The sequence below is a fragment of the Megascapheus bottae genome, chromosome 1, assembly GCF_031878675.1.
Source record: "Megascapheus bottae isolate mThoBot1 chromosome 1, mThoBot2.hap1, whole genome shotgun sequence".
In the NCBI taxonomy this organism is placed as follows: domain Eukaryota; kingdom Metazoa; phylum Chordata; class Mammalia; order Rodentia; family Geomyidae; genus Megascapheus; species Megascapheus bottae.
Genome location: NC_143509.1, coordinates 54,403,928 through 54,425,972, shown reverse-complemented (window position 1 = coordinate 54,425,972; position 22,045 = coordinate 54,403,928). Strand labels below are relative to the sequence as shown.

The window sequence follows — 22,045 nt, the reverse complement described above, 5'->3', positions numbered from 1 at the left end:
GTGTGGGCCCAGAGAGCTTGTCACCACTCCTGCACATGTAGGGAGAGAAGACATAAGTTAAAACTACCAACAGTAGCAGAACCACAAGATTAAGAAAATTAGGAGTTAGAAATGAAAGTTACAAACTTGCTCCTCTGAGGTCACCCAAAAATCCATTCTACATGAGCATTGTTTAGTTATTCAAAAAAGGATGGAAATATACTCAAAATAGACCACTATTCATTATTTGCTCGTGTGACCCTGGCCCCAGCCCCTGCTTACACGACTAGATAGTTGGTTCACCTGGAAAAGCAGGTCTCTGAGAAACAGTCTCTGCCCGAGTGTGTCCACGTGCGGATGAGACGCTTGATGTGGTCACCTTCCTGAGGGTGCTCATTTGAGATTGGCTGGTGGTCTCCATGGTTGGAATGGGGGTTATCTGAGAAAATGCAGTTGACGACTCCATAGAGCTGCTGCCTGTTAGTAGGCCTCTGGACACAGGTGTCCTTGAGACTCCCATAGTGACTGGAGTTACACTTCCAGATACTTGTGGTGGTGGTGGTGTGTCCCCCGAGCTTCCTAGAGTGGAGTCAGTGGAGGCTGTCCTGGTGAACACCTCTGATGTTGTGGAGGGTGTGTTGCTTACACTGGAAGGGCTTGAGGAGGTCATTTCACCTTGAGGGGATGTCCCAGGAGAAACTGTCTCTGTCAGAGTGTCCCCAGTGGTGGAGGAGGAGGGAGGTGCGGTGGTGGTCTTAGGGAGGGTACTCATTTGAGATGGACTGCTTTGAGTCTGGGTGTTCTGAGAAAATGCAGTTAATTCCTGAGTGGAGATGGTGGGGGTTGGTCTTGTTGGTTGTCCACTGGACTCAGATGTTGTTGAGACTCCCATAGTGACTGGAGTTACACTTCTAGATACTTGTGGTGGTGGTGGTGTGTCCCCCGAGCTTCCTAGAGTGGAGTCAGTGGAGGCTGTCCTGGTGAACACCTCTGATGTTGTGGAGGGTGTGTTCCTTACACTGGAAGGGCTTGAGGAGGTCATTTCACCTTGAGGGGATGTCCCAGGAGAAACTGTCTCTGTCAGAGTGTCCCCAGTTGTGGAGAAGGAGGGGGGTGGGGTGCTTGTCTCAAGGAGGGTACCCATTTGAGATAGACTGCTTTGAGTCTGGGTGTTGTGAGAAGGTGAAGATGGTTCCTGAGTGGAGGTGCTGGATATTGGTACTGTTGACAGTTCATGTGACACAGGTGTAGTTGAGACTTCCATAGTGACTGAAGTGAGACTTCCAGGTGCATTTGGAGGTAATGAGTCTTCTGTGTTTCCTGTAGTAGAGTCTGTGTGGGTTGTCATGGTAAATGGGCCTGATGTTGCTGAGGGTGTGTTTGTTATACCAGATGAGGATGGGGTAGTTATGTTACCTGTAGTTGATGTGTCTTGCAGCGTTGTCTGTGTCACAGTGTGTCCATTTGTGAAGGATGAAAGACTGTAGGTGACTGTTGGTGTGAGGGTAGTCATTTGAGACTGGGAAGTGGTCTCCAAACTCTGTGTCTGGTTGTTCTGAGAAAATGTAGTTGATTCCTGAGTGGAGATGGTGGGGGTGGGTCCAGTTGGGAGTCCACTGGACTCAGGTGTTGTTGAGACTCCCATAGTGACTGGGGTTACACTTCTAGATACTTGTGGTGGTGGTGGTGTGTCCCCTGAGATTCCTAGGGTGGAGGCAGTGGAGGCTGTCATGGTGAACACCTCTGATGTTGTGGAGGGTGTGTTGCTTACACTGGAAGGGCTTGAGGAGGTCATTTCACCTTGAGGGGATGTCCCAGGAGAAACTGTCTCTGTCAGAGTGTCCCCAGTGGTGGAGGAGGAGGGAGGTGCGGTGGTGGTCTTAGGGAGGGTACTCATTTGAGATGGACTGCTTTGAGTCTGGTTGTTCTGAGAAAATGCAGTTAATTCCTGAGTGGAGATGGTGGGGGTTGGTCCAGTTGGGAGTCCACTGGACTCAGGTGCTGTTGAGACTCCGGTAGTGACTGAACTTCCAGGTGCATGTGGTGAGGATGTTTCCCATGTGTTTCCTGGAGTGGAGCCTGTATGGCTTGTCATGGTTCGCAGGTCGGTTGTTACCGAAGGTGTGTTAGTTACACTAGAAGGGAATGGGGTAGTTATGTTACGTGTGGTTGATGTCTCTTGAAATATTGTCTCTGTCAGAGCGTGTCCACTTGTGGAGGACAAACGCATTGAGCTGGTAACCCCTGTGCTGGAGTTCTGAGAGGATGAAGACGAATACTGAGTGGAGGTGTTGGGTGTCTCTGGGGTTGACACTGTATTTGACACAGGTGTTGTTGAGAGTCCTGAGGTGACTGGAGTGGGACTACCAGCTGCCTGTGGTGATGATGTGTCCCCTGTGTTTGCTGGGGTGAAGTCTGTTGAGATTGTCATGGTTTTGCTGGTACTAGAAAGAGGTGAGGTAGCTGTTTCAGCTGGAGGGGATGTTCCATAAGAAACTGTCTCTGTCAGAGTTTGACCACTGGGGGAGGACGAGGGAGCTGAGTTGGCCACCTCTGTGCTGGTACTGAATTGAGCCTGTCTGGTGGGCTCTGGACCGTGAGGCATGGTGTTCTGAGAAAATGAAGCTGATTCTTGAGTGGAGGTGATGGGAATTTGTCTTATTGGTTGTCCACTGGACACAAGTGTCCTTGAGACTCCCATAGTGACTGGAGTTACACTTCTAGATACTTGTGGTGGTGGTGGTGTGTCCCCTGAGCTTCCTAGATTGGAGTCTGTGGAGGCTGTCGTGGTGAACACCTCTGATGTTGTGGAGGGTGTGTTGCTTACACTGGAAGGGCTTGAGGAGGTCATTTCACCTTGAGGGGATGTCCCAGGAGAAACTGTCTCTATCAGAGTGTCCCCAGTTGTGGAGGAGGAGGGAGGTGGGGTGCTTGTCTCAAGGAGGGTACCCATTTGAGATAGACTGTTTTGAGTCTGGGTGTTGTGAGAAGGTGAAGATGGTTCCTGAGTGGAGGTGCTGGATATTGGTAATGTTGACAGTTCATGTGACACAGGTGTAGTTGAGACTTCCATAGTGACTGAAGTGAGACTTCCAGGTGCATTTGGAGGTAATGAGTCTTCTGTGTTTCCTGTAGTAGAGTCTGTGCGGGATGTCATGGTAAATGGGCCTGATGTTGCTGAGGATGTGTTTGTTATACCAGAAGAGGATGGGATAGTTATGTTACCTGTAGTTGATGTGTCTTGCAACGTTGTCTGTGTCACAGTGTGTCCATTTGTGAAGGATGAAAGACTGTAGGTGACTATTGGTGTGAGGGTAGTCATTTGAGACTGGGAAGTGGTCTCCAAACTCTGTGTCTGATTGTTCTGAGAAAATGTAGTTGATTCCTGAGTGGAGATGGTGGGGATTGGTCTTGTTGGTTGTCCACTGGACTCAGATGTTGTTGAGACTCCCATAGTGACTGGGGTTACACTTCCAGATACTTGTGGTGATGGTGGTGTATCCCCCGAGCTTCCTAGAGTGGAGTCAGTGGAGGCTGTCCTGGTGAACACCTCTGATGTTGTGGAGGGTGTGTTGCTTACACTGGAAGAGCTTGAGGTGGTCATTTCACCTTGAGGGGATGTCCCAGGAGAAACTGTCTCTGTCAGAGTGTCCCCAGTTGTGGAGAAGGAGAGAGGTGGGTTGGTTCTCTCAAGGAGGGTACCCATTTGAGGTAGACTGCTTTGAGTCTGGGTGTTGTGAGAAAGTGAAGGTGTTTCCTGAGTGGAGGTGCTGGATATTGGTACTGTTGACAGTTCATGTGACACAGGTGTAGTTGAGACTTCCATAGTGACTGAAGTGAGACTTCCAGGTGCATTTGGAGGTAATGAGTCTTCTGTGTTTCCTATAGTAGAGTCTGTATGGGTTGTCATGGTAAATGGGCCTGATGTTGCTGAGGGTGTGTTTGTTATACCAGAAGAGGATGGGATAGTTATGTTACTTGTAGTTGATGTGTCTTGCAGCGTTGTCTGTGTCACAGTGTGTCCATTTGTGAAGGATGAAAGACTGTAGGTGACTGTTGGTGTGAGGGTAGTCATTTGAGACTGGGAAGTGGTCTCCAAACTCTGTGTCTGGTTGTTCTGAGAAAATGTAGTTGATTCCTGAGTGGAGATGGTGGGGGTGGGTCCAGTTGGGAGTCCACTGGACTCAGGTGTTGTTGAGACTCCCATAGTGACTGGGGTTACACTTCTAGATACTTGTGGTGGTGGTGGTGTGTCCCCTGAGATTCCTAGGGTGGAGGCAGTGGAGGCTGTCATGGTGAACACCTCTGATGTTGTGGAGGGTGTGTTGGTTACACTGGAAGGGCTTGAGGAGGTCATTTCACCTTGAGGGGATGTCCCAGGAGAAACTGTCTCTGTCAGAGTGTCCCCAGTGGTGGAGGAGGAGGGAGGTGCGGTGGTGGTCTTAGGGAGGGTACTCATTTGAGATGGACTGCTTTGAGTCTGGTTGTTCTGAGAAAATGCAGTTAATTCCTGAGTGGAGATGGTGGGGGTTGGTCCAGTTGGGAGTCCACTGGACTCAGGTGCTGTTGAGACTCCGGTAGTGACTGAACTTCCAGGTGCATGTGGTGAGGATGTTTCCCATGTGTTTCCTGGAGTGGAGCCTGTATGGCTTGTCATGGTTCGCAGGTCGGTTGTTACCGAAGGTGTGTTAGTTACACTAGAAGGGAATGGGGTAGTTATGTTACGTGTGGTTGATGTCTCTTGAAATATTGTCTCTGTCAGAGCGTGTCCACTTGTGGAGGACAAACGCATTGAGCTGGTCACCCCTGTGCTGGAGTTCTGAGAGGATGAAGACGAATACTGAGTGGAGGTGTTGGGTGTCTCTGGGGTTGACACTGTATTTGACACAGGTGTTGTTGAGAGTCCTGAGGTGACTGGAGTGGGACTACCAGCTGCCTGTGGTGATGATATGTCCCCTGTGTTTGCTGGGGTGAAGTCTGTTGAGATTGTCATGGTTTTGCTGGTACTAGAAAGAGGTGAGGTAGCTGTTTCAGCTGGAGGGGATGTTCCATAAGAAACTGTCTCTGTCAGAGTTTGACCACTGGGGGAGGACGAGGGAGCTGAGTTGGCCACCTCTGTGCTGGTACTGAATTGAGCCTGTCTGGTGGGCTCTGGACCGTGAGGCATGGTGTTCTGAGAAAATGAAGCTGATTCTTGAGTGGAGGTGATGGGAATTTGTCTTATTGGTTGTCCACTGGACACAAGTGTCCTTGAGACTCCCATAGTGACTGGAGTTACACTTCCAGATACTTGTGGTGGTGGTGGTGTGTCCCCGGAGCTTCCTAGATTGGAGTCAGTGGAGGCTGTCGTGGTAAACACCTCTGATGTTGTGGAGGGTGTGTTGCTTACACTGGAAGGGCTTGAGGAGGTCATTTCACCTTGAGGGGATGTCCCAGGAGAAACTGTCTCTGTCAGAGTGTCCCCAGTTGTGGAGGAAGAGGGAGGTGGGGTGCTTGTCTCAAGGAGGGTACCCATTTGAGATAGACTGTTTTGAGTCTGGGTGTTGTGAGAAGGTGAAGATGGTTCCTGAGTGGAGGTGCTGGATATTGGTACTGTTGACAGTTCATGTGACACAGGTATAGTTGAGACTCCTGTAGTGACTGAAGTGAGACTTCCAGGTGCATTTGGAGGTAATGAGTCTTCTGTGTTTCCGGTAGTAGAGTCTGTGCGGGATGTCATGGTAAATGGGCCTGATGTTGCTGAGGGTGTGTTTGTTACACCAGAAGAGGATGGGGTAGTTATGTTACCTGTAGTTGATGTGTCTTGCAACGTTGTCTGTGTCACAGTGTGTCCATTTGTGAAGGATGAAAGACTGTAGGTGACTGTTGGTGTGAGGGTAGTCATTTGAGACTGGGAAGTGGTCTCCAAACTCTGTGTCTGGTTGTTCTGAGAAAATGTAGTTGATTCCTGAGTGGAGATGGTGGGGGTGGGTCCAGTTGGGAGTCCACTGGACTCAGGTGTTGTTGAGACTCCCATAGTGACTGGGGTTACACTTCTAGGTACTTGTGGTGGTGGTGGTGTGTCCCCCGAGATTCCTAGGGTGGAGTCAGTGGAGGCTGTCCTGGTGAACACCTCTGATGTTGTGGAGGGTGTGTTCCTTACACTGGAAGGGCTTGAGGAGGTCATTTCACCTTGAGGGGATGTCCCAGGAGAAACTGTCTCTGTCAGAGTGTCCCCAGTTGTGGAGAAGGAGGGGGGTGGGGTGCTTGTCTCAAGGAGGGTACCCATTTGAGATAGACTGCTTTGAGTCTGGGTGTTGTGAGAAGGTGAAGATGGTTCCTGAGTGGAGGTGCTGGATATTGGTACTGTTGACAGTTCATGTGACACAGGTGTAGTTGAGACTTCCATAGTGACTGAAGTGAGACTTCCAGGTGCATTTGGAGGTAATGAGTCTTCTATGTTTCCTGTAGTGGAGTCTGTGCGGGATGTCATGGTAAATGGGCCTGATGTTGCTGAGGGTGTGTTTGCTATACCAGATGAGGATGGGGTAGTTATGTTACCTGTAGTTGATGTGTCTTGCAGTGTTGTCTGTGCCACAGTGTGTCCATTTGTGAAGGATGAAAGACTGTAGGTGACTGTTGGTGTGAGGGTAGTCATTTGAGACTGGGAAGTGGTCTCCAAACTCTGTGTCTGGTTGTTCTGAGAAAATGTAGTTGATTCCTGAGTGGAGATGGTGGGGTTGGGTCCAGTTGGGAGTCCACTGGACTCAGGTGTTGTTGAGACTCCCATAGTGACTGGGGTTACACTTCTAGATACTTGTGGTGATAGTGTGTCCCCTGAGATTCCTAGAGTGGAGTCAGTGGAGGCTGTCGTGGTGAACACCTCTGATGTTGTGGAGGGTGTGTTGCTTACACTGGAAGGGCTTGAGGTGGTCATTTTACTTTGAGGGGATGTCCCAGGAGAAACTGTCTCTGTCAGAGTGTCCCCAGTTGTGGAGGAGGATGGGGTTGTGATGTCTTGTGTATTGGGAGAGGGTGCCTCTGTTGGAGTGTGTCCAGTTGAAGAGGATGAATGAGTTAAGGTGGTTGGCTCTGTTTCAGGTCTGGTGGTCTCCTGACTTTGGACTTGGGTGGTTTGAGACAATGCTGGTGAGTTTTGAGTAGACGTACTGCTTATTTCTACTACTGATTGTTCATTTGCCATGGACGGTCCTGAGGCCCCCGTTGTGACTGGAGTGGAAATTCCCTGTGTTGATCTGTCTCTTAATGTTGCATCTGTAGAAGTTATCTTGGTTGACACTTCTGATGCGGTTGATGTATGGTGTGTGCCTGGAATGGTGATGTATTTAAATATTAGGTACAAGGTACAAAAACTCTATGGGATTGGAGAGTGTAGTTCAGTGATATCAAAGCTTTTGACTCTCACTTGTGCATAAGGCTCCCCTATAACTTTCATACATAGTAATATCTATTAGCTTTATTTTCTTGAGTCATAAATTCTGCACAAGCCTACTCATTTATAATGCTGTGAAAATACCTGTGTCAGTATTTTGTTTCTGGGATAAGTTTTTAAAGATGATTGTGGAATGATTAATTGGTTGCACTCTCTTACTCCCTTATGTGCCCAAGAATCATGTACCTCAGCCTTACAGCATTCTTTAGTTAAAATACAAACATCACATAATAAAAAAAATAGAACTTAAGCTGGGCATTGGTGGCTCACACCTGTAATCCTAGCTACTCAGGAGGCCGCTTTCTGAAGATCAGGGTTCAAAGCCAGTCCGTGAGACTCTTATCACCAATTAGCCACCAGGAAATCAGAAGTGGTACGATGGCTCAAGTGGTAGAATGCTAATCTTGAGCTGAAAAGCTCAGGGACAGTGCCCAGTCCCAGAGTTTAAGCCTCATGACCAACAGAAACAAACAAACAAAAAACACAACAGCCTTAAAGTGTAGGGTATACACTTGTAATCCCAGCTTTATGGAGGATGTAGCAGGAAGATAGAGAGTTCAAGGCCATCCTAGGATACTTGGGAAGACTCTCAAAACGAAGCAAATTTCAACGCACTCCTTTCCTTATACACATAGTTTTCAAGCATCACAAGGAAACGATTGACTTTCTTTTTGCAGCCTCCTGTTCATCTCAACCTAAGGCTTCCATGCATTTATTTTTCTTTCAAACTCATCTTCTCATCCCTCCTGAATAGAGTAGGGATTGATTGTAGGGATTTGATTGTACGCACCACACACGTTCAAAAATTTTACTCTGTAATGAAATAAAAATAACTGCACAGCCGAGAGCGTAGCCTAGTGGTAGAGTGCTTGCCTAGCACACACAAAGTCCTGGGTTCAATTCCTCGGTACCACATACACAGAAATAGCCAGAAGTGGTGCTGTGGCTCAAGTGGCAGAGCTCTAACCTTGAGCAAAAAGTGTCCATGGACAGTGCCCAGGCCTTGAGTTCAAGCCCTAGGACTAGCAAAACAAAACAAAACAAAAACCACAAAGGATTATCATCACAAAGATGACTGTTTTCATAAGTGGCTAAATTCAAAGAACTCAGAGCCTAGCAGTCTGAATTCACCTGTGGGTAGCTAAGAGTCCTAGTTTATGTGTTCAGGGCCTCTGAGTAAGTCTTGCAACTATGTAGATGAGTGTTACAATGTTTTTCAGGTTGAGAAGACATCATCAGTTTACCCTAAAGAACTTAGAAGTAAAATAAGCCAGCCTTCCTTCCTACAGTCTCCAAATACTTCTTTTCAAAGAGCCATCAGAGGTCCAAAAAGATGGAGGTGATTTCCTCCACCATGAATGATTTTCCTTCTGTAGATCTGGGTACTGCTGTGCCTTACACACAGTGCATGGCGAGGCCTAAGTGAGCACCCTAAGGCTGGTATTGAGGCCTGCTCTGGGTCAGAGGTTTAGACACTTGCCTGGAGAGAAACATCTAGAAGACTGCAATATATTAAGAGAGATGGAGGCACAGGATCCTCACCCAAAGGGCAGAACTTCTCGAAAGAGGGTAGCATGCCTAAGGTCCTGGCTCAATCCAAGCCCTCTCCCCCTCCCCAGTTAAAAAAAGTCTTCAGACAATCATCAGTAAGACTTTCCTGGCTTTTGCTTGTCTTCTTCAGGAGGAAAAAAGGTGTGATTAAACTGGAAGGCGCCACCACGCCTAGCCATTAGTTCACATGGAGTTTCATACTTTTAGCCCAGGCTGGCCTCAAACTGCAATCCCTGGATCTCTGCCTCCCAAATAATGTCGATTACAGACTTGAGCCTCTGGGCTCAGCAGTCATAACTATTCTTGCTTGGAAAAAACATTATATCCCCAACAGAATGCTTAAATGCTAATTTTTTTTGTTCAAAGTATTCGTCTGTACTTATACTAGCTGGGTGCCATTCTCTTAAAGGTCTCTGAGTCTAATCAATCTCATTCTCTCTCTGACTCCTGTCTCTGAGTTTTCTTTTATTTCTTTCCTTTTCTTTTCTTTCTTTCTTTCTTTTTTTTTTGTGCTAGACCTGGGACTTGAACTCAGGGCCTGAGCACTGTCCCTGAGATTCTTTTGCTTAAGGCTAGCACTCTATCACTGGAGCCACAGCACCACTTCTGGCTTTTTCTATGTATGTGGTACTGAGGAATCAAACCTAGGGCTTCATGAATACCAGGCAAGCACCTACCACGACATCATATTCCCAGATCTTTCTCTGAGTTTTCAACCCAAGAATAAAACTATTTTTTTTGCATGCGAACTTATTGTTTGGAGCTTTCAAAAACATTTGAGGAAGGAAGATCAAACCTAAGTCCTCTCAGATGGCAAGGAAGTCTCTAGTACCAAGCCAATACCCCAGGTCCTTCAAGCTTTTCTTAATCTCAGTACTCAAGGAGTTGGAAAGAAAGAAACTCAGAAAGAAGCTCCCAGGGATGGAGGATTTAGGCTCAAGAACAGTTCTTAGCGTTAACTGCAGTCTGTCTCTCCCCTTCTCCCTTCTCCCCTTCTCGTGGTGCCTCTCTTTCTCTCTGCCCTTCCCCCCAACAGTCTCAGTGACATCCTCTCCAGTACTGAGATAATAGCTTTGCACCACCACTGCCACTGCCAGCAACCCATTTCTCTTTGCAAGAGAACCATTTAGACTTTCAAGTGAGAGTGATTATGAATCAGCCTTAATTTATGTTTTTTAAGGAAGTGACTCACTGACACATTTGTGTACCCTATTAATAGTAAGTACTTCCTGGGAAGACATTTCTAAACTGAAGTGGATACAGGCAGGGACTGAACTTCAGAGAAAGACTACAAGTTTCTTAAGCCCTCCTTAATCCCATGGGTAGACTTACATGGGAGGGCTTGGAACTCTAGGCTCACTCTCTCCTTTATAAAATGACCATCATTTCTGCAAATAAGGTTTAATTTAGATTAAGATGCATTCTCGTTGCAATTCTGATAAACTTGTTTCTTTTTCCTAAGAACATAATAAAGAATATTGCTCTGTCATCAGTCTTTGAGTCTAGACAGAAGCTAGCTCCATGCTGAACTTCCTAAACTTGCAGATTCTCAGCCACTGACACATTCTCAGAGGCTGTGCCATCTGTGTTGTCATCAACATTGGCAGCAAAAGTTTCCTGATCTCATAGAGCCATTTTATTTTATTTAAATAAAAAAATAATATAATAAAAGCTTTTATTAACACTGTTTTTACATCATATTTCAAATAAGTATTCAAGAAAAAAATCTCTCTATATCATCACTGGCACATAAATTTAAGGACATAATTAAAATTAGGCTGCCTTTGTGTGTCATAGATACATATGGATCAATATATGTCTATAGAATATATATCCTATCATGTACTTATATGTCTATATAGATATATTTATATCACCAAAGTCACATCAATGACCTGGAATATCTGAGTATTGAGTCATTGCTCATAGAGCCATTTTAAATGTGAAGGTTTCTGTTTGTTTAATAGATGCTTTCCAATGCAGGGCTGGGATCAGAAGGAAAAGGGAACAGTCAGGAATTAGACAATGTTAAGTCAACGAATGTTCCTCAGCTGTAATTTTGTTTTGTTTGTTTGTTTGGCTGGTTCTTGGCAATATTGGGGTTCAAAATCAGGGTCTGATGATTAAAATATTCTCCTACTTACACTATAATCCCAGCTTTGCTTTCTTTTTCTTTTTCTTTTGCCAGTCCTGGGGCTTGAACTCAGAGCCTGGACACTGTCCTTGAGTTTTCTCAAGGCCAGCACTCTACCACTTGAGCCATAGCACCACTTCCAGTTTTCTGTGTATATGCACAGTACCGAGAATCAAACTGAGGGCTTTGTGCATGTTAGCCAAGCACTCTACCTCTAGGCCACACTCCTGACCCTTTGCTTCATTTTTCGATAGGGTCTTGGACTTTTGCCCAGGCCAGTCTCGGACCTCCATCCTTTTAAATTAGCCTTCCGGGCAGCTAATATTGTAAGTTTGAATCCCCACACCCAGTATAGCTCTGGCTTTTAAGGAAGGGTAAGTGAGAAGGGTCTTAAGTCAGGACCCTGTTAGCTGTGTTTCTCCTGCATTAAGCTAGAAGTCCCAAATGGAATGGACAGACCAGAAGAATCAGGAAGGACAGAGGAAAAGAAAGCAAAATACAGGGTATAATATGGATAAAACATTAAAAATAGAATCAATGAAGCTAAATTCTTGAGTTCTTTAAAGATAAATGGAAAATTCTAGCAAGAGTAAAAGAGAAAGAAAGAAATGAAAAGGAAGAGAGAAGAAAAAGAAGAGATAAGAAAGAGAGAAAATTTAACTATATAGCATGGTCATTTTACATTCAAAGAACAAGTCATTTCAATGTGTGTGTGTGTGTGTGTGTGTGTGCACGCGTGCGCACGCACGTGCGCGCGTGCACACACATGCACTCAAGGCTAGTATTTTAATACTTGAGCCACAGCTCTGCTTCTGGCTTTTTGGTGGTTATTTGGAGAGGAAAGTCTCATAAACTTTCCTGCTTGGGCTGGCTTCAAATGTTCAGATCTCAGCTTCCTGAGTAGCTAGGATTACAGGCATGCTACCTGTGCCTGATGGTAATTTCAACCTTATACAAAAATTTGCTGCAGTTTAGAAAAAAGGGATTCTCTGTGACTAATTTTATGGTGTTGATAAAATTTTAATACTCAAAGAAATAAAAACATGGGTTAATAAATCTTAGAAACAAATAAAATAGAAATGACTCAAGCAAAATGCCTGTATTGGATTTTAAAAATATGCCAGGCACTGGTGGTACATGCCTATAATTCTAGCTACTCAGGAGCTTGAAAGTCTGAAACATTTACCTCCAAAAATCTACTGAAAAAGCTGAAAGTAGAGCTGTGACTTTGTGCAAAAGAAGTCAGAGACAGCACTTAGGCTTTGAGTTCAAACCCTAGAACAGTGTCCCTTCCTAAACACACACACACACACACACACACACACACACACACACACACACACACACACACAAATACTATGGTCAAGCTGAACTTAAACCAGAAATTCAAGATGAATATGACTTCATAAATATAAATCATCATATAAACAGGATGGAAGGGAAAATATAACTATTCAGAGATAGAATATTTGATACCCATTAGCATGCATTCCCTGGCCTAGCAAACAAAAATTAACACCCTTAACCTAATCAACAATTTCAATAAAACTTCAGTGTAAACACTTAAAGATACAATGCTGTATTTTCTTTAAAGTCAGAAACAAGAACAACATGCCAGAAATCTACTGAACCATTTGGGTAAAAGTCTTAACCAAAGCAATAAGGCAAGAAAAATAAACAACAAAAAAAGCATGAGGATATACAGGAAGATTTCTTTTTTACACGGCAGATACTATAATCATTTATATAAGAAAGCCAGTCAAGGGGTAGTGTGGTAGGGAACGTGTGGCTTAGGTGATAGAGTTTCCGGCAATGAGTGGAAATGTCAGATTCTGAGTTCCAAAGTCCCAGTCTTGGACAATAACAAAACAAAACAACAACAAAAGAAAGCCAGTCAGGGATGGAGGGTGAGTCTCAGTGATAGAGTATTGCCTACGATATATGAAACTCTGGGTTTGATCTCCAGGACCACCAAAAGAGAAAAATGTTCTCAAATTTATAAATTTTTATTTATTTATTTATTTATTCAACTTTATAAATTTTTAACAAAATTCTTTAATATATGACCAAAATTTTAAGAAGAACTCAATTTTTGTACATTGGTGAAATAAAAATATTTTTGAAAAAAACTGAAGTAACGAAAATAAATACTAGTGGGTACTTGGGGCTCACATCTGGAAATCCTAGCTACATAGGGGGCTGAGATCTAAGGATCATTGTTCAAAGCCAGCCTGGGCAGGGAAGTCTATGAGACTTTATCTCCAATCAATCACCAAAAAGCCGAAAATGGAGCTATGGGCTCAAAGTGCTAGAGCACTAGCACTGAGTACAAAAACTCAAGCCCTGAGTTCAAGCTGTAGAACTGGAACAAAATAAGTGTTTGAAGAATAAAGTTAAAACATAAAAGTAAAAAATACTTAAATGTACAAAAGTGTGTTTCCCCCATTGAAAAATTTAAAAGAATACACACTCATTTTATGTGTTTGAAAAACATAGAGTTGAAAGGGCAAAAAATCTATAACTTGCCACTAAGACAACTACATTGCTAGGCTTTTTTCCCAAGATATTTCCTATAATCCATACGGGGTTTAATTTACCAGTATGTTTAAAATTACCCAGTATAGACAATATACATAATTTCAACCTTACCTGACATCATAAGCATTTTTTCATGTTATTATTTTTGTGCTCATAGCTACAGGAAAGCCAGTCTTTGTTGCTTTGCTCCTTTCTGCCTTTTGGAGCATGGAAGGGCCTGGAAGGACTGGGTTAGCTCAGGCAATGTCTTGGTCTAGAAAACCCACTTCCTACCTGAGCTCTGCCCTTCTAACTGGAAACTTGCAATATTAAATTCCAGGTCTCTGGAGATGGCACAGTAACACAGGAATAGGCTATGTGAGGCAGTCTCTGCAGGGACGAGAACGCAGGCTCACAGGCACTCCACTGCTTGTGTCTTGCAAAATGTTCCTTAATAAAATGAAATGCTCATTCTGTGTTTCTAGTATTTATGTGTAGTGCTGTGAATATTTATGTCTATGTCTTGGATTTGGGGGGAGCGGCAGGGGTGGTCTAGTAATTGAATTCAGAACCTGGGCCCTATCCCTCAGCTTTTTAGCTCAAGGCTCATGATCTACCACTTGAGCTGCACCTCCATTACTTTTTATGGTTAGTTGGAGACAAGAGTTTCATAGACTTTCTTGCCTAAGCTGGCATGGAACTTCCATCCTAAGATCTCAGCCTCCTGAGTAAGTAGGATTACAGGCATGAGCCTTTAGGTATTAAATATTTATAATTACACTGGTCAAATGTCTGGCCCAAATTGAACATATAGCCAAATTAGAACACTGAATAAAAGATTCATTAAATAATATTTCACCTTAGGGAAGCTTACTAAATGACTTCCTGATGCCTTCTGGGCTGTCCCCGGTGTGCTATTTTCTTTACTATTACAAAGAAAGCTTTGAGGGCTGCAATTTATGCTCAGTTTTGTTTCACTATTTCAGCCTACTTCCTGGATGTCAATTTTTCTTCACAAAATTCCTGGCCAATAGGGCTGTACAATTTTTCACATTATTCCTACACTTTTCCAGATATTTCTTGGCAGAAAGATGGAGCCACTCTACCTTTTCATTGGCAGTGCTTGAAAGGGTCCTGTTTTCCATCATCGCCCTTCTTGGGAAAACTCTCAGCTCGCCAGTATGGATTTTGAATCTTTTCAAAAAGACCTGTGACCCGAAAGTCCCCCTTTTCAGTGCTTATGTAAAGAGCTTTCTAATCCTGATTGACTGATAAGTGTCACTGGCTTCATTGGATGGGAAGGGAAGGGAACCATTTCAGGTGGGTGGTGTAGTTTCATTTATTGTTGGATTTGTTAAAGGAAATGATGTGCACTAATCACAACAAAGCTGCAGTTATTATATTTGTCTTTCACCACTGTTTAAACAATAAATCTGAGGCCACTCCTTCAACAGATTTCTTTAATGCTTCAGAGAAATAGTTTGCAAATGAATGTTCTTAGGTAAGGATTCTTGGGAAGGAGAGAGAAGTTCCTTTTGGTACGAAAGCCATTGTGGAGCAACAGAATAAATCAGAATCCCTGGGGTCGGGAGTTTGGCCTAGTGGTAGAGTGCTGGCCTAGCATGCACTGAGACCTGGGTTTGATTCCTCTGTACCATATACATAGAAAAGCTGGAAGTGGTGCTGAGGCTCAAGTGGTAGAACACTAGCTTTGAAGAAAGCCGAAGAACAGTGCTCAAGCCCTGAGTTCAAGCTCCAGGACTGGCAAAAAAAGAAAGAAAGAAAAAGAATGAATGAATCAGAATTCCCAATTTTACCAGGTACCCAGAGTAACTCTGATAACTCTGGTATAGGTGGCTTATGGAACACATTTTAAGAAACATCTCTGGGCACTGGTAGCTCACATCCTCAATCCTAACTATTGAGGAGGCTGAGATTTGAGGATACCAACTGTAAGACAGCCTGAGCAGAAAAGTCTATACGATTTTTATCCCTGATTAACCACCAAAAAGCCAGAAATGAAAGTGTGGCTCAAATGGCAAAGTGCTGGCCTTAAGCAAATATCTTAGGGACAGTGCGTAGGCCCTAAGTTCAAGCCCCAGAACTGGCACCCACGTACGCATACACACATACAATAAATAAACAGAAGCCCATCATTTATCTTGCTCCTTTTTCTATTTCTCATTTCACCATTGAGATCTAGTGTAGTGAGCATCTATACTATAAAACATGCCTTCCTTATGCTCCACCTCAGCCACTTTGGCAGGGACACACTCTTCTCAGGTCTCTCCTGATGCCTGTACCATCTGGCAGTCTATTTACCCATCATTCACTTGACCAACATTTATGGTGTGTCAATCATAACAGTGATCTCTTGGCCAGGGTCATCTTGATATTCTCACAGCGTTGCCTCCCAACCACTAGAATGGAGTTGCGCTTCTGGGTGACATCTTCAGGCTGGCTCTCTCTCTCTCTCTCTCTCTCTCTCTCTCTCTCTCTCTCTCTCTCTCTCTCTCTCTCTCTCTCTCTTTCTCTCTCCCCTACTTTATGCCTTATGAATCTCTAGTTCTTCCTGATCTCTCATCCATATTCCATATTCCAGATTGCCCATCCAGCGATCTTCTGTCTAGCTGGTCCCCTGCAGCACGTCCATGTCAAATGTTCCTCCAGCTGTGTCTTTCTCCATCTTTCTTCCTTCTGTTACTTGTTAACAACAGTTCAAGCCAGAAACTCTGAGTCATCTTCAGTTCTTTCCTCTTCCTTGTCCCCAGCATCACAGTTTGGCAGCAGTGATTGCTTCTCTAAATGATTTCCTGTCTTCTTCACTTTACTGCATGACGCCCATCACTCCAGCTATGGCGGCAGCCTCTTAACACTCCTGATTCCATTTCTTTCACCCCCTGTGTGGTCTGGATATGATGTCCTCCCCAATGGGAAGTCTCTGGGAGGTTCTCAACAGTAGGATCTTTTTATTTTATTTTATTTGGTCAGTCATAGGGCTTGAACTCTGGCCCTGCGTGCTGTCCCTGAGCTCTTCAACTCAAGACTACCACCCTACTCCTTGAGCCACAGTGCCACTTCCGATTTTCTAGTGGTTATGGAGATAAGAGCCTCTCGGACTTTAGTGCCTGGCTGGCTTTGAACCAGGATCCTCAGATCTCAACCTCCTGAGTAGCTAGGGTTACAGGCGTGAGCCACGGCATCCAGCTAGTAGGAGGATCTTTAAGAAGCCTTTAGGGAAGCATGCCCTGGGGAAGGATTGTAGGACTTTTGTCTTTCTCTGGCTTCCTGTTTTGCTGATCTGATTGCTCATTCCCATATGTGTGCCTGATGTTCCACCATGAGAGCCTCACTAGAGCCTGCCCCGCGCACCCCAAACTGTGAGTTGAGTAAACTTTCTTTCTTTACAAAGTTAGCCTGTTTCTGCTATTTTATTTTAGAATGCAAAGTTGACTAATATATTGCATTCTAATCTTCCATCAAACCACTGCATCGCTGGGATTCATCTTCAGCTCTGGGGATCAGCAAGGAGGGTATCTCCCATCTTATCCTTAGCAAAGACTTAATTTGGAAAATGGACTATAGTTCTGTCTTGGAAGGTAGCTGCTTAGATGCTGAGGGCACGACTAGTTGCCTTAGAGTTATGTAGACAACCAACCAGAATTTCTCCTGTTACCTCCACCTCCTACACACACACACAAGACACACATAGACACACACAGACACACACACACACACACACACACACACACACACACACACACACACACACTACTTTAAGATGCTGGAGAGCAGGTTGCCAACGCAGTCTTCCTTAAAGGAAGGCTACTTGGTGATGGTTGAACTTCCTCTAGTTGTGGCTGAGTGTCTGAGGATCGTTTCACTAGAGCTGAAGGAAAGCATCTCTACGCCACAAAAATCTCAGCGGGAGGCGTTGTCTTCACTTTGAGTTCTTAAGTGTTAGCTCAGATTAATCACCTTCCTGGTTACCTGACCTATCCCCTCCTGTGAGATGGCTTCCGTGCTGTCCAAGGAGGAACGTTCTAACTAATGAAAATGTGGATGCCTCATATTTATATACTGCTCTCCAGTTTTTCTCACTAATGGTAGCCTCCACTTCATAGGCGAGGTAAGAGCTAAACACACTGCCCAGCATCGTGGATGGCATGAGCAGCAGGCCTGGCATCGCCGACACAAGGGGCCAAGGTACGGAAGATGTGAGTGACTGCTCAGCTTCCCGACTGTCACTGAGTGCTTGGGGAGCTGACCTGGTCCTGCAGCAGTGACAGATGGCCTGGCCTGGGGACAAGTCTGGTATACTTTCAGGGACAAACGATGTGACCTGAGGACATTCTTGCTGTGATGACGCCAGAGTGAGCTGTGAAGGCTGTTGATGCCCGTGGATGATGAACGTGCTGTGTGACAATACATTCCTGACAGAGTCAGAAATGGACAGGGTGGAGACGTTCTTTCAGAGGAGGGGGTCCCTCAAGAAGGAGGTTCCCAGAGCTGGCCCTGAGGTGAGCAGTTCTTCACACCGGAGGCCCTGAGACTTCATCATTTCTCAGCTCCCACTTCTGTCAGCAAGGCTGAGCAAGGCCACTGCTTTACTCCCCTTGAACTGCGGGGCTGAGGGGCGGGAGACAGCCAGGATCCATGTTGTGTCTCTCGGGACTCCCAGGATGGTGAAGTCGAAAGTGATGCTAGGCATGGTTCCCAGTGACCCTCTGGTGACTCTACTGGGTATGAGAGAGTGATAGATGTGTTGTTGATTCAAGAGGAGGAGTGGTGGCCGATCTCTGCGGCAGCCTACATTCCAACAGAGCAGCAAAGTCACTCCCTGGAGAGAAAACAAAGCCTGTGCCCTCCATGCCCTGAGCAGAGCTCCCCTGGCGAACAAAGTTCTTAGCACCTACATTGTTTGTCTTGACTTTTTCCTGGAACTCCACGGAGGTGACATAGCCATAAAACATGTCTCCCATCATGTGTTTCTTTGCTGCTGCCTGGGGCAGAGGAGAAGCCCAGCCGTGTGCTATAAATCAGCCTGAAGAAGGAAACACATTCCCATCTGGGCAGCAGTGCCCTGGCAGGTGTGAAGCAGTAGAGGGAGGGAGCAGGAACAGCAGCAGCTACTTGTGCCTGTATTGACCCCAGAATCACCCATGCGTGGGGTTCTATCCACCATGGGGTGACTTTTCTGTGTTGGTAAAGCTGAAGATGAGGAAAGGCGCCAACTTCCATGCCCTGAGCTCTGGGACAGGTGCCACGCCTGGTCTATAGCAAGCACTCCATAAACATCAATTGGGTGACTACACTCAAATCCCAGAGCCTGGTTCTTGGCTGTTTTGGGGTTATGGTTGCACCTGTTTCTTCTAAGATTGTCATGGTGGTTCCAGGGACAAAAGGAGACTACATGATGGTTATAGCCTGAGAGGGGTGGCTCATCTCTGGATTGGGGAATTTATTATTATTATTATTATTATTATTATTATTATTATTATTATTTTGTCAATGATGGGCCTTGAACTTTGGGCCAGGAAATTGTCCCTGAGCTCTTCAGCTCAAGCCTACTCTCCTACCACAGCCCCACTTCCAGTTTTCTAGTGGTTAAGTAGAGTTAAGAGTCTCTTGGACTTTAGTGCCTGGGCTAGCTTTGAACCTTGATCCTCAGATCTCAGCCTCCTGAGTAGCTAGGATTTTACAGGCGTGAGCCACCACACCTGGCTACCCCAATCCATTTTTGTTACTCCATCATTCCAAAGTTCATTTCAAAGTCAGAACACACCACTCCTTTATCTAAAATCTCTCTATGTCAATCCATTTAAGCTACTTTAAATTCCACAATCCATTCCATAGCCTACAAAGCTGTGTAAAGCCCTGCTACTCTTTTAAATCCACCTAAGGGACTGAGCTCTTTCCTGGCCTACACGAGCCATTCATTGCTCTGCCTGCTCAAGCCTGGATCACCTCCACCTCTAGCTTCCTCAACTCACACACCCAGGCCTCAGAGAGCACATCACTGTCACTGTTTTCTTTCCCTGAGGAGTTGGGAATTTTTCTGTAATTATTTCTTAATCTGCAAATGGTGAGCTCACAGCGAGGAGAGGCCGGCTCACTGTAGTTCATGCTTCACTGTGGACACGCGGTTCTGCCCTGAAACAATGGTAGCATTCCTTAAATGGTCTTTGAATTAAAAGAATTAATGAATGACTCTTAGCAGGAATGGACTGCTGGAAGGTGTGCTTGTGGACATAGTGTACTACTAAAAAGAAATCCTGGATTCTAAACTGGGAGAGAATGTATGCATTCTCTGACAGATGTAACTGTAACCCTGTGTACATTACCTTCAAAATAACATTAAAAACATAAACATTTAAAAAAGCCTGGGTTCTAGTCCTGGATGACTCATTTCTGGGTCATGTCACCTTTAATAAGTCATGTGGCATATACAGAGTGCTTTGGAAAAGAACCATGCCTTATTAATCTTACTATTGAGAAAGTGAGTGAGCAAATCAAAGGCTGAATGCTTTTCTTTTCTGAAGTCCCCTAAACCCACTGTGACTGGTCTTTTGGAACCCAAACCACAAGGTAAGCTGGGAACACCATACAGAGAGTCTATGACCATCCTACGCCTTAACCATGTGCCTGTGCAAAGCCAAGCTGCCTGCTGCTCAGACCACATCCTCTGGGAATATAGCCGCCATTTTAGAGGCCTAATGCCGTGTAGATGGCCCGCTGTTCCCAGGACCCCTTCAGAGTCTCCAGGAAAACATCAATGAAGTGCTGACATACTGTTTTCATTTTGATTCAGCAACTCAGTAACATGTCAGGGAATGAGCTCAGCTTAATAGGAAAATAGAGAAAGGAGACCGCGTTTCAGTGCTGGCCTGAGAGAAGCCTCTGCATGGGCTGGGCTCTGCCTGTGGGAGGCATTTAACACACCATGAAACCAGACAACAGATGCACTATCAAACCACTTGTTCAAGCATATAAAAGGCCAAGCGCTCCTCCGCCTTTCTTGGCAATGAAGCTGCAAACCAGTTACATGGCAAACAGTGCCTGGCCAGCCTCTGCCTTGGAGCTGAGCCCAGAAACGAAGGTGTGGAGGAGACCAGAGGGCAACGCAGCCCGCTCTGCTCCATGGCTGTGGCCTGCTTTTACTTCAGCTCCTGCTGAGGCAAATACAGCCACCATTTCTATAAACTCAGCAGCCTTTGCTGACCCACAGGAAGGATGTGTGGCTTTAGTGAGGCCTGATCTCCTAAAACAAATGGACAACCCTCTGTAATGGCTCCTTCCATCCCACTAGTTTGCCACTGAAGATGAGACACTAGAGCTAAAAGGATTTGGCCTGTGTTCGGGGTTGGTAAGTAACAACACAGACACTTGTCTTCTGATCGTAAGTTTCTGCTCGGTGCTACACATCTGCTCATCATTGACTGGCAGGACTTTAGTTCCGGATCTCCTCCTGTTGGCTGTCCCTGGGTACAGAGCAGGGTACCCTGGGAGTACAGATAAGTCTGAGGTGACAATTTGATGAATTTGATTAATGTGGTGGCAAAGCTCTTGAGAGGAAGCTAGTAAGCCCGTCCGTGTACCCTGTACTTGCTATGGTCTGCTAAACTTCAGAGTGGTCAGAGTGGTAACCCTCCATTAATGGTCTATCGGAGATATAGGCTCATATGGGCCCAGTACAATGGCTGATTCCTGCATGGACTACCAGCAACAGTTTCCATTTCCTCCATGTCCAGTCCTACTTTTTCATCATAACTTTCCTTGAAGAAACTTCCTCCCATGGAGCTTCTTGATGAAAGCTTGGGCTTTATTCTGGCCTAGAGCAGAGGTGGCTCCAACATCTGCTTCAAAGGTAGGATAGCCACGGGGCAGGCCTCCAGTGCCACAGAAGCTGCTCCTGGAAGTGGAACTGCCTGCTTTCCCCTCCACCAAGCCCTCCTAAGGTTCCATCTTGTGCTCCAGTACCTCCTTCCATGCCCCTCCCATCTACTCTCCTGGCCTTGCTTCGTGCTGTCAAAGGACTCAGAGCTCTAGGGTATGCCCACTCTCCTTCAGATCATTCACCCTCCATCTTCCTCCCACCCCCTTCTCTTGGCCACACTCATCCTCTTTTCCTGCCATTCACTCCAACTCTTGATCTGTCAACCCCTCTTCCTGGCTCTCTTGAGTTTGATGGTTGTGACCCTTTGGGGCTGAGTGTGGAGTTGGTACCCAACACTGTTGGGGTTTACTTAACTGGGGAATCAGGAGGATATGCCCTTCACCACTGTGCTTTTGACATAGGAGAACCAAAGCTAGGAGAGCTAGGGTAGGGGCTGGTCACAACAGCCAGAACACCTAGCCACAAAGCCAGGACAACCAGGACTCCTGAAGCCAAGTCACCTCCCACACACCCCACTTCCTACTGCCCTACAGGC

At 45.5% G+C, this 22,045-nt stretch overlaps 1 protein-coding gene and 1 non-coding gene across 2 annotated transcripts; one reads left to right on the top strand and one right to left on the bottom strand.

Moving 5' to 3' along the window:
- Window positions 1-265: 265 nt before the first annotated feature.
- Window positions 266-7,162, bottom strand: LOC150069199 (uncharacterized). Its single transcript, XM_090330673.1, has one exon. The coding sequence runs from the start codon at window positions 7,160-7,162 to the stop codon at window positions 266-268; it is 6,897 nt and encodes a 2,298-aa protein (XP_090186799.1).
- A 7,220-nt stretch (window positions 7,163-14,382) lies between these two features.
- Window positions 14,383-14,448, top strand: LOC150069198 (small nucleolar RNA SNORD78). Its single transcript, XR_016538621.1, has one exon. It is a non-coding gene; the product is annotated as a small nucleolar RNA SNORD78 (small nucleolar RNA).
- Window positions 14,449-22,045: the final 7,597 nt, after the last annotated feature.

Excerpts from the sequence above, each read along its gene's own strand:
- LOC150069199 (XM_090330673.1), bottom strand. The coding sequence starts at position 7,162 with ATGGCAAATGAACAATCAGTAGTAGAAATAAGCAGTACGTCTACTCAA.